The 24,889-nt window shown below is 37.4% G+C and overlaps 1 protein-coding gene across 1 annotated transcript in view; it reads right to left on the bottom strand.

Moving 5' to 3' along the window:
- Positions 1 to 24,889, bottom strand: part of TMTC2 (transmembrane and tetratricopeptide repeat containing 2) — a 433,234-nt gene that overhangs the window by 86,047 nt on the left and 322,298 nt on the right. Inside the window, exon 9 of the mRNA XM_005679774.3 lies at positions 20,837 to 20,918. Coding sequence (XP_005679831.1) covers positions 20,837 to 20,918 — 82 coding nt within the window. The remainder of the gene's footprint in view (positions 1 to 20,836; positions 20,919 to 24,889) is intronic.

The raw sequence follows: 24,889 nt of genomic DNA, 5'->3' as shown, positions 1-24,889 counted from the left end.
TACCACACGAAAAGCTCGAACATAAGACACCGCCAGGACCGAGCACAGAACAAAGGACGGAACAGAATAAGCCAGCTGCAAACCATCCCCCGCCGGGGACAGGCAGCCAGAGCCGTAAGGGTTGGAAAGGGGCAATTGCAGACCCGGAGAGACTTTACTTACCAAACTGCAAACAGGCTTCTTTGCTAAGACTTCTGGGGGTGCTGGACAGTCACCATCTGCCTCACAAGTGGAGCCAGCGGTCCACCCAGAAAGCTGAGCAGCAGAGGCAGAAAAGGCGACAAGTCACAGCGATCGCGCTCCCAAACTCCTGAGCTACTCGGACCCGGGAAGGGCACAAAACGCAGTCCCAACCGAATCTGTGCCTCTGAGGGCTGCCTGAGCGCTGAACCTGAGCGGCTTAGACCGGGGAAGTGCAGGCAGCCTAGGGCCAGCTTCAGATGGTTCCCGGCTGAGCATCGTAGAGCCGGACCGGTTTGTACGCCGCGAGAAAGGACAGGTCCAGCAGGGCTGAGACACTGTGTGCCCACGACAGCGCTATTTGTTTGCAGCATCCCCCCTCCCCACAATGCGAATGAACTAGTGAGCCTAAAACACCAGCAAACAGAAGAAGTTAAACAGAGGGAACCACCTTGGAAGTGACCCCACACTGCCCACAACATCAGAGAAGGGCCAGAAATATTTTTACTATTTTTAAAATCATCCCTTTTTTAAAATTTTTTTTTAATAGTTAAGTCTTCTATTTCTCCTCTAATTTTTATTTCTATAACCTATTATTACTATTCAAAAAAAACGACTTTTCTTTTTTTTTTTAAGGCAAACACCATATATAGTCTTCGGGTGGTTATTGGTGTTTTCTTTTTTAATAATTCTTGTGGCTTTTTCTTTCTTTTCTTTTTTTTTCTTTTTTCCTTTTTCCTTCTGCTTCTTTTCTTTAATATTGTATTTTTGAATATCCAACCTCTACTCTAGATTTTTAATCTTTGCTCTTTGGTTTTTGTTGTCAATTTTGTACATTAAAAAACCCAAACTTCACTACCCAATTTTACCTGAGAGCGAGATTACTGGCTTGACCACTCTCTCCTCCTTTGGACTCTCTTTTTCTCCACCAGGTGGCCTCTGTCTCTTTTCTCCCCCATCTCTTCTCTGTCCAACTCTGTGAATCTCTGTGTGTTCCAGACGGTGGAGAACACCTAAGGAACTGGTTACTGGCAGGATTTGTCTCTCTCCTTCTCATTCCTCTCTCTTATCCTCCTGGCCACCTCTGTCTACTTCCTCCCTCTCCTCTTCCCTGTATAACTCCGTAAATACCTCTGAGCGGTCCAGACTATGGAACGCACATAAGGAAGTGACTACTGGCTAGCTTGCTCTCTCCTCTTTTGATCCCACCTCATCTCATTCCAGTCACCTCTAACTCCCTCTTATCTTCTCCTTGTAACTCAGTGAAACTCTCTGAGTGTCCCTCAATGTGGAGAAACTTTTCATCTTTAACCTAGATGTTCTATCATCGGTGCTGTATAGATGGAGAAGTCTAGAGGCTACTGTAAAAATAAAACTGAAAACCAGAAGCAGGAGGCTTAAGTTCAAATCCTGAAAACATCAGAGAACTCCTGAATTCAGGGAACATTAAGCAATAGGAACTCATCAAATGCCTCCATACCTACACTGAAACCAAGCTCCACCCAAGGACCAACAAGTTCCAGAACAAGACAAAACACGCAAATTCTCCAGCAACACAGGAACACACCCCTGAGCTTCAATATACAGGCAGCTCAAAGTTACTTCAAAAACTTTGACGTCTCATAACCCATTACTGGTCACTCCACTGCACTCCAGAGAGAAGAAACCCAGCTCCACCCACCAGAACTCCAACACAAGCCTCCCTAACCAGGAAACCTAGACAAGCCACTGATACAACCCCACCCACAGTGAGGAAGCTCCATAATAAAGAGAACTCCACAAATTACCAGAATATAAAAAGGCCACCCCACCCCAAACGCAGCAATATAATCAAGATGAAGAGACAGAGGAATACTCAGCAGGTAAAGGAACAGGAGAGTTGCCCACCAAACCAAACAAAAGAGGAAGAAGTAGGGAATCTACCTGAGAAAGAATTCTGAATATTGATAGTGAAAATGATCCAAAATCTTGAAATCAAAATGGAATCACAGATAAATAGCCTAGAGACAAGGATTGAGAAGATGCAAGAAAGGTTTAACAAGGACCTAGAAGAAATAAAAAAGAGTCAATATATAATGAATAATGCAATAAATGAGATCAGAAACACTCTGGAGGCAACAAATAGTAGAATAACGGAGGCAGAAGATAGGATTAGTGAAATAGAAGATAGAACGGTAGAAATAAATGAATCAGGGAGGAAACAAGAAAAACCAATTAAAAGAAATGAGGACAATCTCAGAGACCTCCAGGACAATATGAAACGCTCCAACATTCGAATTATAGGACTCCCAGAAGAAGATGACAAAAAGAAAGACCATGAGAAAATCCTTGAGGAGATAATAGTTGAAAACTTCCCTAAAATGGGGAAGGAAATAATCACCCAAGTCCAAGAAACACAGAGAGTTCCAAATAGGATAAACCCAAGGCAAAACACCCCAAGACACATATTAATCAAATTAACAAAGATCAAACACAAAGAACAAATATTAAAAGCAGCAAGGGAAAAACAACAAATAACACACAAGGGCATTCCCATAAGGATAACAGCTGATCTTTCAATAGAAACTCGTCAGGCCAGGAGGGAATGGCAAAACATACTTAAAGTTATGAAAGACAATAACCTACAGCCCAGATTACTGTACCCAGCAAGGATCTCATTCAAATACGAAGGAGAAATCAAAAGCTTTCCAGACAAGCAAAAGCTGAGAGAATTCAGCACCACCAAAGCAGCTCTCCAACAAACTCTAAAGGATATTCTCTAGACAGGAAACACAAAAAGGGTGTATAAACCCGAACCCAAAACAATAAAGTAAATGGTCACGGGATGATACTTATCAATAATTACCTTAAACGTAAATGGGTTGAATGCCCCAACCAAAAGGCAAAGACTGGCCGAATGGATACAAAAACAAGACCTCTCTATATGCTGCTTACAAGAGACCCACCTCAAAACAAGGGACACATACAGACTGAAAGAGAAGGGCTGGAAAAAGATATACCATGCAAATAGAGACCAAAAGAAAGCAGGAGTGGCAATACTCATATCCGATAAAATAGACTTTAAAACAAAGGCTGTGAAAAGAGACAAAGAAGGACACTACATAACGATCAAAGGATCAATCCAATAAGAAGATATAACAATTATAAATATATATGCCCCCAATATAGGAGCACCGCAATATGTAAGACAAATGCTAACAAGTATGAAAGGGGAAATCAACAATAACACAATAATAGTGGGAGACTTTAATACCCCACTCACACCTATGGACAGATCAACTAAACAGAAAATCAACAAAGAAACGCAAACTTTAAATGATACATTAGACCAGTTAGACCTAATTGATATCTATAGGACATTTCACCCCAAAACAATGAATTTCACCTTTTTCTCAAGTGCTCATGGAACATTCTCCAGGATAGATCACATCCTGGGCCATAAATCTAAACTTGATAAATTCAAAAAAATCGAAATCATTCCATGCATCTTTTCTGACCATAATGCATTAAGATTAGATCTCAATTACAGGAGAAAAACTATTAAAAATTCCAACATATGGAGGATGAACAACACACTTCTGAATAACCAACAAATCACAGAAGAAATCAAAAAAGAAATCAAAATATGCATAGAAACTAATGAAAATGAAAACACACCAACCCCAAACCTGTGGGACACTATAAAAGCAGTGATAAGAGGGAAGTTCACAGCAATACAGGCATACCTCAAGAAACAAGAAAAAAGTCAAATAAATAACCTAACTCTACACCTAAAGCAACTAGAAAAGGAAGAAATGGAGAACCCCAGAGTTAGTAGAAGGAAAGAAATCTTAAAAATTAGGGCAGAAATAAATGCAAAAGAAACAAAAGAGACCTTAGCAAAAATCAACAAAGCCAAAAGCTGGTTCTTTGAAAGGATAAATAAAATTGACAAACCATTAGCCAGACTCATCAAGAAGCAAAGAGAGAAAAATCGAATCAATAAAATTAGAAATGAAAATGGAGAGATCACAACAGACAACACAGAAATACAAAGGATCATAAGAGACTACTATCAGCAATTATATGCCAATAAAATGGACAATGTGGAAGAAATGGACAAATTCTTAGAAAAGTACGATTTTCCAAAACTGAACCAGGAAGAAATAGAAAATCTTAACAGACCCATCACAAGCAAGGAAATTGAAACTGTAATCAGAAATCTTCCAGCAAACAAAAGCCCAGGTCCAGATGGCTTCACAGCTGAATTCTACCAAAAATTTCAAGAAGAGCTAACACCTATCCTACTCAAACTCTTGCAGAAAATTGCAGAGGAAGGTAAACTTCCAAACTCATTCTAGGAGGCCACCATCACCCTAATACCAAAACCTGACAAAGATACTACAAAAAAAGAAAACTACAGGCCAATATCACTGATGAACATAGATGCAAAAATCCTCAACAAAATTCTAGCAATCAGAATCCAACAACACATTAAAAAGATCATACACCATGACCAAGAGGGCTTTATCCCAGGGATGCAAGGATTCTTCAATATCTGCAAATCAATCAATGTAATTCACCACATTAACAAATTGAAAGATAAAAACCATATTATTATCTCAATAGATGCAGAGAAGGCCTTTGACAAAATTCAACATCCGTTTATGATAAAAACTCTCCAGAAAGCAGGAATAGAAGGAACATACCTCAACATAATAAAAGCTATATATGACAAACCCACAGCAAACATTATCCTCAATGGTGAAAAATTGAAACCATTTCCCCTAAAGTCAGGAACAAGACAAGGGTGTCCACTTTCACCGCTACTATTCAACATAGTTTTGGAAGTTTTGGCCACAGCAATCAGAGCAGAAAAAGAAATAAAAGGAATCCAAATTGGAAAAGAAGAAGTAAAACTTTCACTGTTTGCAGATGACATGATCCTCTACATAGAAAACCCTAAAGACTCCACCAGAAAATTACTAGAGCTAATCAATGAATATAGTAAAGTTGCAGTATATAAAATCAACACACAGAAATCCCTTGCATTCCTATACACGAATAATGAGAAAGTAGAAAAAGAAATTAAGGAAACAATTCCATTCACCATTGCAATGAAAATAATAAAATACTTAGGAATATATCTACCTAAAGAAACTAAAGACCTATATATAGAAAACTATAAAACACTGGTGAAAGAAATCAAAGAGGACACTAATAGATGGAGAAATATACCCTGTTCATGGATCGGAAGACTCAATATAGTGAAAATGAGTATACTACCCAAAGCAATTTACAAATTCAATGCAATCCCTATTAAGCTACCAGCCATATTTTTCACAGAACTAGAAAAAATAATTTCAAGATCTGTATGGAAATACAAAAAACCTCGAATAGCCAAAGCAATCTTGAGAAAGAAGAATGGAACTGGAGGAATCAACATGCCTGTCTTCAGGCTCTACTACAAAGCCACAGTCATCAAGACAGTATGGTACTGGCACAAAGACAGACATATAGATCAATGGAACAAAATAGAAAGCCCAGAGATAAATCCACACACATATGGACACCTTATCTTTGACAAAGGAGGCAAGAATATACAATGGAGTAAAGACAATCTCTTTAACAAGTGGTGCTGGGAAAACTGGTCAACCACTTGTAAAAGAATGAAACTAGATCACTTTCTAACACTGCACACAAAAATAAACTCAAAATGGATTAAAGATCTAAATGTAAGACCAGAAACTATAAAACTCCTAGAGGAGAACATAGGCAAAACACTCTCAGACATAAATCACAGCAGGATCCTCTATGATCCACCTCCCAGAATTCTGGCAATAAAAACAAAAATAAACAAATGGGATCTAATTAAAATTAAAAGCTTCTGCACAACAAAGGAAAATATAAGCAAAGTGAAAAGACAGCCTTCAGAATGGGAGAAAAGAATAGCAAATGAAGCAACTGACAAACAACTAATCTCAAAAATATACAAGCAACTTCTGCAGCTCAATTCCAGAAAAATAAATGACCCAATCAAAAAATGGGCCAAAGAACTAAATAGACATTTCTCCAAAGAAGACATACGGATGGCTAACAAACACTTGAAAAGATGCTCAACATCACTCATTATTAGAGAAATGCAAATCAAAATCACAATGAGGTACCACTTCACACCAGTCAGAATGGCTGTGATCCTAAAATCTGCAAGCAATAAATGCTGGAGAGGGTGTGGAGAAAAGGGAACCCTCCTACACTGTTGGTGGGAATGCAAACTGGTACAGCCACTTTGGAGAACAGTGTGGAGATTCCTTAAAAAATTGCAAATAGAACTACCTTATGACCCAGCAATCCCACTGCTGGGCATACACACCGAGGAAACCAGAATTGAAAGAGACACATGTAACCCTATGTTCATCGCAGCACTGTTTATAATTGCCAGGACATGGAAACAACCTAGATGTCCATCAGCAGATGAATGGATAAGAAAGCTGTGGTACATATACACAATGCAGTATTACTCAGCTGTTAAAAAGAATACATTTGAATCAGTTCTGATGAGATGGATGAAACTGGAGCCGATTATACAGAGTGAAGTAAGCCAGAAAGAAAAACACCAATACAGTATACTAACACATATATATGGAATTTAGAAAGATGGCAATGTCGACCCTGTATGCAAGACAGCAAAAAAGACACAGATGTGTATAACAGACTTTTGGACTCAGAGGGAGAGGGAGAGGGTGGGATGATTTGGGAGAATGGCATTGCAACATGTATACTATCATGTAAGAATCAAATCTCCAGTCTATGTCCGACGCAGGATACAGCATGCTTGGGGCTGGTGCACGGTGATGACCCAGAGAGATGTTATGGGGAGGGAGGTGGGACGGGGGTTCATGTTTGGGAACACATGTACACCCATGTTGGATTCATGTCAATGTATGGCAAAACCAATACAGTATTGTAAAGTAAAATAAAGTAAAAATAAAAATTAGAAAAAAAATAAAATCATTATAATTTACTCAGCATTTAACTTATATGCAAAATACATTATGTGAAATGCTGGGCTGGATGAAGCACAAGGTAGAATCGAGGTTGTAGGGAGAAATATTAATAATCTCAGATACGCAGACGACATCATGCTTATGGCAGAAGGCAAACAGGAACTAAAGAGCCTCTTGATGAAGGTGAAAGAGGAGGAAAAAAGCTGACTTAAAACTCAACATTCAAAAAACTAAGATCATGGCATCTGGTCCCATCTCTTCATGGCAAATAGAAGGGGAAACAACGGAAGCAGAAACAGACTTCATTTTCTTGAATTCCAAAATCACTGCAGATGGTGACTGAAGCCATGAAATTAAAAGAAGCTTGCTCCCTGGAAGAAAAGCTGTGACAAACCAAGACAGTGTAATAGAAAGCAGAGATACTACTTTGCTGACAAAGGTCCATGTAGTCAAATTTGTGGTCTTCCCAGCAATCATGTACAGGTGTGAAAGTTGGACCATAAAGAAGGCTGAGTGCCAAAGAATTGATGCTTTTGAACTGTGGTGTTAGAGAAGACTTTTGAGAGACCATTGGACAGCAAGGAGATCAAACCAGTCAATCCCAAAGGAAATCAACCCTGAATATTCATTGGAAGGACGGATGCTAAAGCTGAAGCTCCAATACTTTGGCCACCTGATGGGAAGAGCTGACTGGTTGGAAAAGACCCTGATGCTAGGAAAGACTGAAGGCAGGAGGAGAAGGGGACGACAGTGGATGAGATGGTTGGATGGCATCACTGACTCAATGGACATGAGTTTGAGCAGACTCCAGGAGATGGTGAAGGACAGAGAAATCTGGTGGGCTGCAGCCCATGAGACTGCAAAGAGTTGGCTGGACATGACTGAGCAGCCAAACAACAAATGAGCATTTATTCCATGCTAGTTATTTTATGAAATTATAAATGAATTCTGATTTGAGGCAGTAAAAATCATCTCCAGATTAAGAATCTGAGGGGCAAAGAGGCTAACAGAAGGCATGATCAAGGAGGTAATCTACAGTAGGGCTGGGTATGCCTCATTCCAAAATCCTTGATCCACCATCCAAAATCCAATGCACTTTCTATGTCCTAATCCAAAACTTCAGTTCTCAACTTCTTGCTTTCATGACTTTTTGAGTCTTATATAAAATCTTCAAAAGAATATATGTAAATTGTTGCTATGGTCTGAAAGTCTATGCCTTCCCCCCTTTCATATGTTGAAAGCCTGACCCCTAAAGCGATGCTATGCAGAGGTAGGGTCTTTAAGAGGAGCTTACATCATAAATGTGGGGTCCTCAGGAATGGGAGCAGTGCACTCATAAAGGAGACCCCAGAGAGCTCCGTTGTCCCTTCTCTCATAGGAGATCTAGGCAGAACATGGCCATAAACAAGGAAGCAGGCCCCAGAAGCTGAGTCAATCTGAGTATGATCTTGGGACTTTTGGCTCCCAGAACTGTGAGGAATAAATTTGTGTTGTTTGTAAGCACAGTATTGTGTTATAGTAGTCTTAACGGACTAACGCATGAACTTAGTCCACTTTCTTTTAGCAAAACAAGATCTAGTCAAAAATTATTTTTAAAAAAGTAGATTCTCTCTGTTCTCTGCTAAATGACATCAGTCGTGTCCGACTCTGTGTGACCCCATTGACAGTGTGCACCAGGCTGCCCCGTCCCTGGGATTCTCCAGGCAAGAATACTGGAGTGGGGTGCCATTCTCTTCTCCAGTGCATGCATGCATGCATGCTAAGTTGCTTCAGTCGTGTCCGACTCTGTGCAACCCTATGGACAGCTGCCCACCAGGCTCCTCCATCCACAGGATTCTCCAGGCAAGAGTACTGGAGTGAGTTGCCATTTCCTTTTATCTCCATGCAAAAACTGGAAGCAGAGATAAGAAAAGGAAAGAATAAAACCAACAGAAACCAGTCTATCCTTCTTTCGTCATTCTTGTGTTAAAATACTGACTGGCCACCTTCTTCGTATGAGGTACTATTTTCAGTGCTGGAGAAAGGGCACCTGGTTATATTCAAGATTCTCTGGTTTTGAGTCTCGGGTTCCTCACTTTTTTAACAGGGATAACCTGTGTTATCAGAAGGAATAAATGACATAGCATGAATAAAACTGCACAGGGTCGGGGCTGGTGCCTTTCCTCCTGTCTTTTCTCTTCACTCTCCTCTACATGAGTCCCTTCCCTCCATCTGCTCCTTTCTGGCTCTTTCACTCTCTTGGTGACTGAGCTGCCCTTCCTGAGGTTTTCAACTAGGTGATTATGAGAGCTCCATGGGTATCTCCACCAAAATCTCAGCATTCTGGGTCTGTGTCACCTTTGTGGACCCAAGAGACTTACATTTAGTTAGAGTGAATTTTTTAAAGCATAAGCCCATAAACATATCATGGGCTGGAGATCAGACAAGGTTCAGACCCTTACTAGGCATAGGGCCTTCAATACATCACTTACATTCTTGATACCTTAAATTCTGCATCTGTAAAACAGGTTTAATGTTATTTTTTGCCCAGTGTTAAGATTCCTGGAGTGACAAAACATACATAAAAGCACCTACAACTGGGTCAAAAATACAAATGTTTGAGACTAAACCTCAGTAATAAGAGTACTAGCATTAATGGATACAAATGTGCCTGGCATGACACCAAGCAGGCTCCTTTATGTATATTCTCCAAACTTTGGAGTCTGGCCATGCCATAATACTTGAGCTTATTTAATTATCCTAAAACTGTGAAGCATCTTATCATCCTTGTATAGCTTTTAACAGTAGTATTAATTTCCTTTTAGAAACATAATGAAATATAACACCCCTTGGGTGCAATGGTCTGAATATTGTAATCCTAACCCCTAAGGTGTTAATAGGTAGCACCTTTATATGGTCATTAGGTCATGAATGCTCTGAGACTTGTGTCCTCATAAAAGATGGCTCAAAGAGCTTCTTCATTTCTTCCACCAAACAATTTTACAAGGGGAGGTCTGCAACCCAGAGGAGGGCCCTCACCAGACAATGCTAGCACCCTGATCTCAGAATCCCAGAACTGTCAGAAATCCATTTATGTTGTTTATAAGCTACTCAGTCTGTGTTATTTTATTATAGCAACCTGAATGGACTAAGACAGTGACTCAGACCTGATGTCATTTTGGAATCTCAGAAATATGGTGTTAGGAGCATCTTCCATATGGGAAATGGGGGCACTGAGAGGTTTAGACATTTGCTTACAGTTGTATGACTAACAAGTGGCCATTTGTACGACAGTGAGGTCAGGCTCGGTGACACCAGATTGCTGTTACCACAATAAGTTGGTTTTTAAATGTGTTTTATGAAAAAAGGTTTATAAGACTCAACTATACAATACGGAGAAGGCAATGGCACCCCACTCCAGTACTCTTGCCTAGAAAATCCCATGGACAGAGGAGCCTGGAAGGCTGCAGTCAATGGGGTCGCTGAGGGTCAGACACAACTGAGCGACTTCACTTTCACTTTCATGCATTGGAGAAGGAAATGGCAACCCACAGTGTTCTTGCCTGGAGAATCCCAGGGACGGGGAAGCCTGGTGGGCTGCCATCTCTGGGGTCGCACAGAGTCGGACACGACTGAAGTGACTTAGCAGGATACAATGCATAAGAATCATATATTGATTATACTTAATATTGATAATACTTAAGAGTTTTAGTTTTAGTGTTTATATTTTAAGGAGTAGTTTATATTATTTCTATAAAAAGTAATTGGAAATGACACTTAAAAGGCCAGTAAGTAGTGGATTCAAAGTGGTAAATATTATATGTATATAACATTCTTACTTATTCTCTTTCCTCAAAAGAAAATTCAGACAGAACCAAGAATGGAATGCTGATAATAAATGTATGAATTTCATAAAGATTTCTCTCTTATTTTTAAGTCTTTTATGGCTTCAGAGTAAAAGGTAAAAAATAACAGATGAACAAAGACTGTCTCATCATTCACTGAAGCTTGGACCTTAAATAAGTTGTCCATGTTTGACAAGATAAATAGAAATAGTCTTCTCTCTCTGAATACCCCCATAACGATAAAAGGTGAGTGATTCCCAGCTTTTAGTGTATTTGACACATGTGGAATCACCCACCAATAAAGCATCCATAGATGTAAACTATCTGTATTTATCCCTTACACTGACACAGGGATGATGCCAGTGCAACGTTGTAGTCAGGTGCGTTCCAGTTCACATGCTGCCTCTACATTAAACAGCATTGAAATCCTAGGTAATCTGCCTTATAGCCTGATGACCTCACCTTCCTCATTGCAATTGGAGACAGGTAACCTCACCACTTAGCTCTTTTATGGGTATTAAAAGAGACGCTACATGTGAATTCCTTAGGATATAAAAGCACTTAGTAAATGTTTGTACTATTATTATATTTGATGAATTCATCAAGGAAATACAGTATTTAAGAGAAATCAGACAAGATGCCTTTCTCTACTTTTATTCCTTTATCACATAATTTTTAATGTCTTAAACTTTATATATTGAGTTCTATTAAATTATTTTTGGATAATTACTTGGCTCATAATATTTTTCCTATCTTTTCTACAGACTGAGCAATAGATTAAGATGCTTATTCTTTCACATTTTGCAAAGGTATTAATTTCTTCAAAAACTAATATGTTTATTAAAGAAAGCAAAATTAAAAATATTAAGCCTGTCCTCCCAAATTAACTGCAGAAGCCCAAAAAGCTAAAATTATTGACAGTTTTCCTCATTTTAATTTACTTTTTTAAATGATATAGTTATTTTGTATAATTTATGATTCTTCATGTACCATAATGTATAACAGATAGTTGCCTCTGTTATTATTATTCTTTATAAATTTAACCTAGGATTTATAATATTTCCTCAAAAGGGAATGACCATAGTTTATTTAATTATTTTCCTTTTTGGGACATTTAGATATTTAAAAATTTTTTTTCCTCTAATAGCAATGCTGTGCTCCAATTACTTTGTTGATAACCTTAAACATAGAAAAAAATTAGTATTTTCCTAAGATATATTACCAAGAGAATAATTATGGAGAATACATGCTAGAGCAACTGAAGGAATTCTTTGTTACTTGAATTTGATTTCTAATGAAATTGTATGTTTACCTATCTTTTTAATTTAAATTAAATTTATTTAATTGGAGGCTAATTACTTTACAATATTGTATTGGTTTTGCCATACATCAACATGAATCCACCACAGGTATACACGTGTTTCCCATCCTGAACCCTCCTCCCTCTCCTCTCCCCGTACCATCCCTCTGGGTCATCCCAGTGCACCAGCTCCAAGCATCCTGTATCCTGCATTGAACTTGGATTGGCAATTCATTTCATATATGATATTATACATGTTTCAATGCCATTCTCCCAAATCATCCCACCCTCTCCTTCTCCCACAGAGTCCAAAATACTGTTCTATTAATCTGTGTCTCTTTTGCTGTCTCGCATACAAGGTTATCGTTACCATCTTTCTAAATTCCATATACATGCGTTAGTATACTGTATTGGTGTTTTTCTTTCTGGCTTACTTCACTCTGTATAATGGGCTCCAGTTTCATCCACCTCATTAGAACTGATTCAAATGTATTCTTTTTAATGGCTGAGTAATACTCCATTGTGTATATGTACCTATCTTTTAAAACTTGTTATATTTCTTCTTTTGAGAATTATTTGTTATTCTTACTATACCCCTTAGTCTTTGTGTTCTGTTTCACTCATAGTTCTATAGAGTTTCTCACATCTTAAGTAGCCCTATCTTTTACCTTTTGCTTCTAAATAAACTATTTCCTACCATGTAACTGTCCTTTAACTGTCTTCTTTTTTTGAAACACATAAATCACATAATTTTCCCTTTATTTTTGGTTTGTAAGCTTAGCTAATTCCTTCCTTATTTCTTCATATTTTACTCCTGGGAAAGTTTTAATTCTAAAAGTCTCTGGAGAGTATCTCATATAAAATGTACACTGGTATGAAGATTAAATTATATTAAATTACTAAACATATTGCTATAAAAGTGAATTTAAAAATAAAAAAATCTTAGGCAAGAAGTAAATTGCTTGGAACAACATTTAGAAAAATCCTGTTCTAATTGCACACCTGTGAACTGCCTGTACTGTCCTTGAGCAATAAAGGCACACAAAACACTGATATTTTAGCAAAATATTTTAGTCTGAAGCACTGAACATAATTGGAATCTCCATGTAATTTTTGCAAAGGCTAAAAACGTATATTCATTTTTAATCAAGAAAATACCATCATTTAGTTCCTTATTTAATTTTTAAAATTGCTCATAATTTCTGAAGTGATTAAAAATGAAATGCTACAACACAACCAATTTCAGTTCACTGTCATATTCTATATTAATTATGAATAATAAAAGCAACCACATGCCTCTCACCAATTCAACCCATTAAATAGTTTTCAGGCTTCTTTAAGTGTTCACTGATGAAAAATCAAAGCCAATGTTTTAATTATTTCTACCTTTAACTATTTAAAAAATGACTACTTTTTAAAATGAAATTTAATATATATAAATTATTCTGAAGAAAAATAGTCTATGATGGTAACAGTAGAAAGTTATGGACTTAAAAGTTGAAAGAGCTGGATTTTCAAGTTCTTCTCCCACTATGGACATATGTTGAAAATTTCTGATCTGAGAGTCGCTTGAAAATTCTGAACTTTTACTGTCTTAGCCAAATGTAATTGCAATCCATTCCTACCTCACAGAGGTTAAATAATGACCAAACAAGATCAGGGTCAGAGAACACTGGGTAAGATCAGAAAATGTTAAGACAAATGTAATAAGTTCTCAGGATTCTAAACTTATCGATAGTAATGATTTAAAAAAACCAACAAAACATAATTCTAGCCTTAAAAATACATCACACTTCTCTGTAGGCCCAAGATGAAAAATGATCAGCTCTCATAATCTGGATGTACTTCAGTTTGGATGTATATTCCCTGTGTTTCTTAGCATCTAACTATGATTCTAGTTCTATCCTTGAACTATTCCCAGACATATGCTATGCCTTCTGCCTCAAGCATTTTCTCTGGTTTAATGTTCTTCATTGCATCCTCTCTCTTCTACACTTTTGTCTAGAGAACCCCTACTTATCATTTACATGCATCAGGCATAGCTCTCCTGCACCCTAGCCACCCAGGTCAAGTCCCCCTAGTTGACAGTGTGTCTCCTTTTCAAAACTAATTGTAATTATAATTAAATCATTATTTTTATAATTTGTGCCTCCCTTTCCAGTTTTCAGTCTACAGTGGAGCCTGTCTTATTCCCCGTTGTACCTTTATGACACTGGGGAGAATCCTGCTGCCCCTCCCAACCCCCACCCAAGCACAAGGATCTCTCCATCTCCCTTGCCTCTTGTTTGTAGAAAAGTTCAAGTTTCTCAAGTTTCCTGAGTCACAAAAGAGCAAGCTCGAGTAGTTAATGATCAGGACAATAGAGTCACAGAATCTTTCACTTTCTGATACACATTTTTCAGTTGTTTTACAGATATTATAACTAATTGCCCACTGAATTCTCCAGGCAAGAATACTGGAATGGGTAGCCATTCCCTTCTGCAAGGGATCTTCCCAACTTAGGGATTGAACCTAGGTCTCTCCTACACTGCTGGCAGATTCCTTACTGTCTGAGCCATAAGAAAAGCCCCAGCTATAACCACTACCAGAGGGGAAAGCTAACTGAATGATGACCAGACCACAGCCATGGCATAGGCTGCTCTATCTTGAGCAGAACTAGCCTTGAGAGAAAGGCATTAACACTACTGTTCATAATAATTGATAACTCTGTGGGTGTCAGAATAATTGTAGCTTGCTCTGTTCATATACGTAAGCAGGCAACTAAGATTGTCAGCAAAGACATGCTATAGAGCCATGTCAACATCTACTACTCTGAGAATATGGTGCCCTTATGTCAGCATGAAATTTCAGAAGACAGACTTTCACCCCTAATCTCATAGAGACAGAATAGTGTCTGAACACACGGGGATTTGTAAGACTCTTTTGCCCCTTTCCTGTTTGTTTATTTCTTTTCTGCTTAAACCTTATAGAAATGAGATCACTAGAACATTTAACCTAATTCCTGACTTATGCTCTCCTGAATGCCCACAATACATTGCCTAACCTGTTGATTCTTTCCTAAGATTAAAAGAAGAATAAATGATTAAATAGTTAAAGAATGACTAGCTTTCTATGCCCAGCAGCCCCCTTAGCAATTTTGCAGGCAGACAACACAGGCAAGAGAACACCTGAAGAGATCATGAGGAGTCAGCTAGCCTGCACGCAATGGAAAAAGATGCAGAGCTTGACCTCTTGCCTTGATGATTCTCAGAGACCCTTTCCCCCTTTTGCCCAGAGAGGGTGGGATGATATGGGAGAATGGCATTGAAACATGTATAATATCATATAAGAAACGATTCCTTGCAGGATACAGGATGCTCGGGGCTGGTGCACTGGGATGACCCAGAGAGATGGTATGGGGAGGGAGGTGGGGGGTTGGTTCAGGAATGGGAACATGTGTACACCCGTGGCGGATTCATGTTGATGTATGGCAAAGCCAATACAGTATTGTAAAGTAAAATAAAGTAAAATTTAAAAATAAATGAATAAATAAAAACTATCATAGCTAAGCAGAATCTTCTGAGCTGCCTTCAGGACATGAGCCTGCCTTCTCCCCAGATAGTCAGCCTTCTGATTAAAGCAGCTTTTCCTTTCTACCAGTACATGCCTCTGGAGTATTGGTTTTTGAGCAGCAAGCAGTCAGATCTGAGTCTGGTAACATTTATGGTGCCTGATAAATATTGAGTCGGAGGAAGAAGATCAGGATGAGTCACTATAGGGACTTCCCTAGTGGTCCCATGGCTAAGACTCTGGTCCCAACACAGGGGCCCCGGGGTTTGATCCCTGGTCAGGAAACTAGATCCCACATGCCACAACTAAGAGTTCATAAGCAGCAACTAAAGATCCCACATGAAGCAATGAAGATCAAAGGTCCTGAATGCCACAACTAAGGCGCAACACAGCCAAATGGGTAAATAAAATAAAATGTTAAAATCTTCAAAAGGACTCATCATTATATAGCTGAATCCTTGGAAATGAACATCACCGAGAGAAAGGATCAAAATAACAAAGAAAAGGAGGCTAAAGTCTTTGCTCCTAGAACATATGGTTAAGAGACAGATAGGAAAAGAAGAACCACCCAAGATCTACATAAAAAAGTACTTCTCATTAGAATTTGTCACAATCTGCTCCCTTTTAATTTTTTATGCTTTGGTGCTTAATATCTAATGACTTGATATCTGTCCCAGATTTATGCATAGTAGGTACCTTAGACATACTGATTTTAGTTTTTCAGTATACATCAAATTTACTAGTCTGTATTGTAAAAAAAATACATATTACAAAATATTCTTTCTGACAAAATGGTTTTCCAGTAATCCTTTAAAACACAAAACAAGACCAAGAAACAAGGAGGGACTTGTCTTGACTTTCATTCTTTCGGCAGAAGCTTCCTGTTGGAGCCAAAAGAAAATTTATGGAGAATCCCTTCACTAACAGGCACAGAAGAGACATCCAGGCACCAAATGCTCACTTATTAATAAATTAAATTCTCTAAAGACCAGATATGATTTATTTTATGCGGACATGGAAGTTCACTGTAAGCTTGAAGAGATATGAATACATTATACTAGTACCAATAGCATAGTTTGAAACATATTTCTTTTACATTCCTTAAAATTTCTGATGAAAGACCGACCAGTGAGAAATTAAGTATATATTAGTCACAACGTGAAATATGAGTTGGCAAACACTTTGGAAGCCCATATCAATATTTCCACTTTACAGATGAATCTTAACCCCAGAGACTATACGTACCACATAGGCTACATTTAACTAACTTATTAAACCAGTTTTATAGATCTTCTTAGCTTTCTTTCCTGAAAGTCAACAAGATGGAAAAATGGCAATCTCCAATGCATATGCCTCCAATCACCCAAGGCATAAAACTAGTGGGTTCAAAACACAAATAACATTATAATAACACTTTTAAATACTGCCTTCTAATTGCCATTGCAGTCACTATAAATTCCTATAATATCCTCTGTCTAGTCCCAACTGGATAGCATACTCCAAGTCACCTGTACCATTAATAAGCTAAAAACAAACAAACAAACAAACAAAAAAACCCGCAATCACCAGGCAGAGCAAATTTCCAGTAGAACAAAACTCACCCACTCTGGCATGTTCATTACCATTTGCAAAAGCATTAAAAGACTCAAAACAACATTTAACATTTCATTTACGTTATACAAATATTCATTTAACATTAATATTTCATTTAAACTTTTATTTTTAAGCTGAAATGTCATTATTCATTCAATCCATGGGCATAAATACCCTTAAGAATATTCATAACCAGTAAGTGGGAAAAAAAGTGATATAAAAACCATAGCATGTATTCTCTTGGACAAGGAGTAATACAAAATTTAACATAACAAATTTTCAGTCAGTTTTGGAACCTGTGTCCAAATCTAAAGTTAACTGAGCTCAGCATTTATTGTGCATTATTGTGATATGGTAATATGCTGGATATTGATGGTGCAAAAATGAAAAATAGGTCCTTCCTGTTAATTACCTCAGAATTTTCTAAGGACGGTAAATATATAATTTCATTATAAATATTTACGTCCCCACAACCGCTCTCCAGCAGCCTAAGCCACCATCATTCTCGCCTATGAGACTGTAATCCAGTTCTCTTTGCGCTACTCTGATCCTTCTCTAATCCTGTCTCACCACATGGTTCCTTCTGTTGCTCTTAAAATAAAAAGTGAACTCCTTAGCTTGGTTACAAAAGCCTCCTGGGCTTGGGGGCTCTAGCTCTGCCTCCTCTCCAGTCTCATCTCCTCCCACCTTTCTATCAGGTTTAATAAGCTCTGGTCATAGTAGCCTCTTTCTTTGCTGTGAACACAAGCTTGTTCTTGCCTGTGACCTTTAAACTTTGTTTCTTTGTCTGAAATGCTCCTTTCTGACTCTTCAAAGAGTTGCAAAATTTAAAATATCAGCTTGGATTTCAAATATCACCTCCTCAAATATGTTTCACCTATTTGGTTTCAAGAATTCTACTTCCTATCATATCACTTTCTGAAAAGGACATCATCCTATTTATTACACCTACCTAGCACAACTTCCGTTCTGAAAATAGAACAGTGCTTTGCATCTTATACAAATTAAAATTAATAAAAACTCTTCGCTAAGAATTTTAAGTTGTGATTTATATGAATTTGACATTCTAAAACTGCACAAAAGGGCTGACAAATCCAAAATACCCATCTACATACCCAGGCACCTTGTGTCTGTCTACAATAGATACTTTGGGTCTATCTAATTGTGTCTATTTACAATGTTGTTAAAAGAAATGGAATATGTATTATAGGAGAAAAGCAATGACAGTTATCAAGGGATGCAAAATTTAGTTCCTTACAACTAACTTGGGCAAAAACTTCATCTCTCTAGGTTTCAATCTACTGATTTGTACATCAGAGGTTACATTAGATAAATTTAAAAGAACTTTTCAGTTCTAAATTTTACTCATTTGCAGAAGACTTCTTCTAAATAAAAACTTTAATATTCCCTTAAATGTACATTTTAAAATAACTTGAGCACAGTGAGAAGGGAATATCAGGCTCTCAGTTATGGGTCCTGTCCGTTTGTAGTTATTTTGCCTTAACTACTCTTTCTTGATGCCTCATTTTTTGACTCCTTTCCATTTCCTATTCTAGAGTGGGGAAAAATACTGAAACTATCCATAAAAGCATATTTAATTATACAGTCATCCCTCCCTTAGAAAACAAATGTACTTCTAATAATGGCTATATGCCAAAAAATTTAAAAAAACCAGAGTACTAAGAAGAATTAGTTTTACACATTCACCTACAGAACATTTATCACTATTTTTCTAATAACTTACACAATAAGGAATCTATTGCATTTTCTGTTAAAACTAAATCAAAAAATTTCTCCTGCAAGTAATACTCCCTATTAACACTCCAGGAAAAAAAAAATCAGAATATTGAAACATACAAAATAAATTAAAAGATTAGTAGTGGGTAAAGACAGAAAAGTCTGAATAAGGGAGCTAATTCTTAAAATCAATTAATAGTATTTTTTTTTTCTAGTGGCATTTCAAATGAAGCAACGATGAAGGAATTAGTTGTGAAAAATCTAAAGTATATAATAAAATTATGGGAAAGAAGCTTAGACGATGCAGTAAGTAGAATTAGTTTGAGGTACGGAAAATGCAAGCAGAAAGATAGGATTAAAAAAAAAAAAAACTATTTCATAAAATGACAAGAGGTCCCTCAGCACTCCAAGAAAATAATCAGGGAATTACTTTAGCTTGGTAGGGGTACCCAAAATAGTATGCATGTGAAAATCCTAATTTAAAACACTTCATATAAGATAACTTGAAAAAATAAATTCTGCAGTAAACTTAAATTAGTTGACTACCATCTTAACATAGCAATAAAATTGCATTGTGAAAGAAAGTCAGGGGTGGTGATGCAGTTAGTTACATGAAATTACATGCTGTGCTATGCTGAAAAGATAAAGTATCATCACAACCCTACATTTATAAACATATACACACAATATATATAAACAAATGAACTGATAGTTAATTAAGTGTATCCTCCATTTAAAATTTTTCATTTTCCACACTCATAGCTCATCACTGATTCATTTTTACTAGCTGGAAAATGGGAGAAGGAATTTAATATCATACAAATATATTAGTTTTATTTCCTTAAGATATTTCATTCCCATTCATCTTTAACTTTACTACCTGATAATAACTTAACACATCAAAGTCAATAGTGGTAAAAAAATTCTTTTTCCAAGGGATCAGCAAAAGTAAATGCTTCTCAGCTCCTTGAAAGCTACTGTAAATGCAAATAAGGTAGAAATCAGCACATCTTTCCCGACACCAAACCAGCTGTATACACTGCCTCACGGAACACATGACTCACTACTAAGGACAATGTGGAGTGTCACAGATTTGTTACATAAGTTCATTCTGGACTGGTTAAGATAAACTGAGGGTAAACCCAGTGAAAGACACATCCTTTATAGTCTACAGTTTTTATCCTTGACCCCAATCTCAGGCCTTTAGAGGCTGGGGTACTTCCAAATCTTCCAGAAAGCAAGATTTTGTGGCCAAAATGTAAGCCTCTAAAACTTCAAAATATTACATTCAGTGAGCAATATATTATCATTTAGAATGAAAAGAGAACTAACATTAATATTTTAATTATATACCATGCATCAGGCAAGGAGTGAGATGATTTGCTGATGAGATCTCATTTAAACTCCAAACTGAACTGGGGGCGGGGGTGGGGAGGGACTGAAAAATACCTTTCACCACTGAAGTCCTATGAAAATAACTAAAACATAAGTCATAGCCCTTGTTATCATGACTGCTTTGAACAAGAAGGCAAGAATACAGCTCAAGGCTATATCTGCGATGGCGAAGTCAATGTTCTCTCAAAGTATTCTTTACCAGTGCAACATGAATCTCATATCAGCATTCACTGTAATTGCGGGGGACATGGAAAAAACTATCAACCACTCACCATAATGCATGTAACAGTTTCCTTTGGTGGGGTCCAGCTCAATAGCCTTCAAGAAGAACTTTTCAGCCTCACTCTTACGACCCTTGAAAAACAGAGAAAATGGATGATTCAGCAGCACATCGAGAGGGACTCTTCACCTCCTGAGCCCATATGAGGTAGACTAATGTCTACCTGGTATGCATCATCAAAAAGCAGTGCTTTGTTTTTATCTAGATGGGATGATTGAGCAGAATGTGTTGAGAGAGAAGACTGAAGTCAGAATCCTAGAAAACGTCAAGATCAGAAGAGACAGAGTGAGTTCATCAAAGATGTCACAGAGAAGAACCAGGACAGCAGGAGAAGAAAAAAGGGAAAAAATGGTTTCACGGAAACCAAAAGGATGAGAGAGTTTTCAGGAATGGCGGGAAACGTGTTTTCATTTTCTATTTTATTTTTTCCCTTCAATTTACGTTGTTGACATTCATTCATTCATTCATTCTTCCTTGTAAAGAATGATGATCATTTTAGCTTTTGAGATGATTGTGTCCTAATGTTTAGTTTATATAGGAAGAAACTAAGTCACAATTTGTTGAATCTCAAGCAAATCCTTGCTGCTGTCAGTCAGGACTACAACATACATAAATCAGGATTTAGTCTAAAGCTATATCTTCTCCCTAGCTACAGTTTTAAGTAAACATTAGCATCAATATCAGAAGAAAATAAGCAAAAAGTAGGAGCAAAGGCTTATATGCAATAAACTGATTTTTCATGAATTAATAGCATAATCCAGGCAGATTCTAAAACGAGACATTCTTTGCTGTGCTGTAGTTTCTGAACCAAAACTGCCTACAGAGTAACAAAAAGGGGGTGACTCAAGGTAAGAGAAAAGTCCAAAGAAGACCCTTCCTAAAAGAGCCCTGTCCTGTATGGCAAGGGTAAAATGAAGATCTATGTTAACTGGGTAGAAGCAAGTCATGGGTGGTGCCCAGAAGCTGTGGGTCTAAAGAAAAGAGAAACAATCTCATCTGATCGTTCCTTCTAATTCATACACTGTCTACCACATTGGCTTCATGTGATGTTTTTCTTTCCCCTTCACATACATATTTTTTAAACCACTGTTAAGGAGATAATTATTCCAAAGATAGAGGTATATGATTAACCTAATATTCTACATTTTATGCAACTTTGACTCATGTCTCCAAAAGACCTCTCCTTTTTGTTTATTCATTTTGCTTAAAAAGCTCATTCTGTTGCTCTTTTACTCACCCATTATTCCAGCAGCTAGTGATAACTATACGATCAGACCACTGACTTTCTCTTTCATTTTACTAACGATCCTAATGTCAATAACTCCTCTTTAATTTATAAGAAACATTTTGCCAAATATCCAATAATTAAACATTAAAAATTCTCCTGTGATATTTCTCACAGTGTTTTAACTTCAAAGGAAAGCAAAAGCAAAATACTTGCTACACATATTACCTGTTTTTGAAGTTAGTAAGAATTAGCAAGAATCTTACCAAGATAGGATCCCCTAAATGATTAAATAATTGTGATGATGTAGGCAGTCTATAATATGAGTTAAGAGCACAGATTTCAGGAGGCAGAGCAGCTCTCACACTTTTGTAGCTAAATGACCCTTGGAGAATAATTTCATCTATAACTTTCTTTATTACAAAAAAAGAAAGCAGGTAGAGCAGAGAAGATTTTTTAAGGCAATGAAACCATTCTGTATAGTACTGTAATGATAGATAACAGGTCATTCTACATTTGTCAAAAACATATAGAATACACAGCACAAAGAGTGAACCCTAATGTATACTATGGGCTTTAATTAATAATAATGTATCAGTACTGGCTCATCAGTTGTAACATGTACAAGACAAATTCAAGTTAACACAACCAGAGAAGTGTAGGAAGATAAGAGATTATATACCAATTCTACTTTTGTAAACCTAAAACTGCTCTAAAACGAGCATTTATTATTTTTTAATATGATGATAATAAAATCTATTTCATGTGATTACAGAATTATCTGAAAGGATACACATGAAGTATTGTTACAGTAGATAGGCATATTCTATGCTTATAATAAATATTAACTTATTTTATTTGTAGAGTGTTGTTATTGTTCAGTTCCTAAGTTGTGTCCAATTCTGTGACCCCATGGACAGGCTTCTCTGTCCTTCACTATCTCTTGGAGTTTGCTCAAATTCATATTCATTGAGTTTGTGATACCATCCAACCATCCCATCCTCTGTTGCCCTCTTCTCCTCCTGCCCTCAAACTTTCCCAGCATCAGGGTCTTTTCCATTGAGTTGGCTCTTTGCATCAGATTATCAAAGTATTGGAACTTAAGCTTTCACACTGGTCCTTCCATTAAATTTCAGATTTGATTTCCTTTAGGATTGACTGGTTTGATCTCCTTGCTGTCCAAGAGACTCTCAAGAGTCTTCTCCAACACCACAGTACAAAAGCATCAGTTCTTCAGTGCTCAGCCTTCTTTAGTGTCCAATACTCACATACATTCATTCATGACTACTGGAAAAACAATAGCTTTGATTATATAGACCTTCATGTGCAAAAGTGATGACTCTGTCTTTCAATATGCTGTCTAGGTTTGTCATAGCTTTCCTTCCAAGGAGCAAGCATCTTTTAATTTTATGGCTGCAGTCACCATCTGCAGAGATTTTGGAGTCCAAAAAAATAAAATATCACTGCTTCCACTTTTCCCCCTTCTATTTGCTATGAAGTGATGGGACGGGTGCCATGATCTCAGTTTTTTGAATACTGAGTTTTAAGCCAGCTTTTTCATTCTCATCAAGAGGCTCTTTAGTTCCTCTTCACTTTCTGCCATTAGAGTGGCATCATGTACATATCTGAACCTGTTGATATTTCTCCCAGCAACCTCGACTCCAGCTCCTGATTCATCCAGCCTGCTATTTCACATGATGTACTCTGCATACACATACATACATAGTATACAATAAAATACAGAGTTCTGAATGACAAAGACTATATCTTGCTTTATTCAGAGCCTCAAAACACATGGTCAGTCTTTAAACCATCACTGGAAAATAATATACTAAGAACTTGCACAAGATAATAAAAGAAAGATACAAAATAAAAACTATCATTGGTAAAGAGCCTGGACAAATGTTTTATACAAAAATATAAAGGCGTCTGTGAACTTTATTCCACTTAAGTTTTAAGGACAGAAGAGAAGAGAGTGGCTCACTCATCACTGTCACAGTATACAGTGTAGTGAAATCCTTATGTGTGCAATCCATTGGCAAAGCAGCAGTGGTGGTGGTTTAGCTGCTACGTCATGACCGACTCTTGCGACCCCATGGACTGTAGCTCACCAGGCTCCTCTGTCCATGGGATCTTCCAGGCAAGAATACTGGAGTGGGTTGCCATTTCCTTCTCCCGAGGATCTTCCAGAGCCAGGGACTGAACTCAGGTCTCCTGCATTGCAGGAAGATTCTTTACTGACTGAGCTAAAGCAGCAGCATATAGCTTTAAAAAATAAATCAAAACTCAAAGGCTAGTCATCTCAGGTTACTCAAATGAAGCAGGTTATTAAAAGACAGTGAGCCCTACCACCTCCTAGATGCAAAACAAATATATCGAAGGCCAGAACATTCTTTTTTTGTGGGAAGTAGTAAACCACGACTGAAGCAACTTAGCAGCAGCAGCAGCAAACCACCAAGTAAAAACCCATCTTTCTACTTTGATTACTATTTAGTCAAGTGACAAATTATGTGGAAAATAAAAGTCTCAGGAGAGTATATAAAATTTAAGATTCAAGCAGACGCATAAGCCAACCTAACACACATATCACTAGATCATAGGAAGGGTAGTAGGGAGGTAACGCTGAGCTTAATCAAGTTTACTCTTTTCACTATTACTGTTTTAGAGGGACTTTGGTTTAAAAAGCAGAGAAGAAGAAAAAATCCTGTCTCAGCAGGTTTTTTCTTGGCATCGTTTAGGTTACATCAGCACTTCTACAAGCAAGCATTACGGAGTAGCCTCTGGTTATGCAAAACCCCTCATATCAACCATCCTTACTCA

This window comes from Capra hircus, chromosome 5 (assembly GCF_001704415.2).
Source record: "Capra hircus breed San Clemente chromosome 5, ASM170441v1, whole genome shotgun sequence".
Lineage (NCBI taxonomy): Eukaryota > Metazoa > Chordata > Mammalia > Artiodactyla > Bovidae > Capra > Capra hircus.
This window is presented reverse-complemented; position numbering and strand designations above follow the sequence as displayed.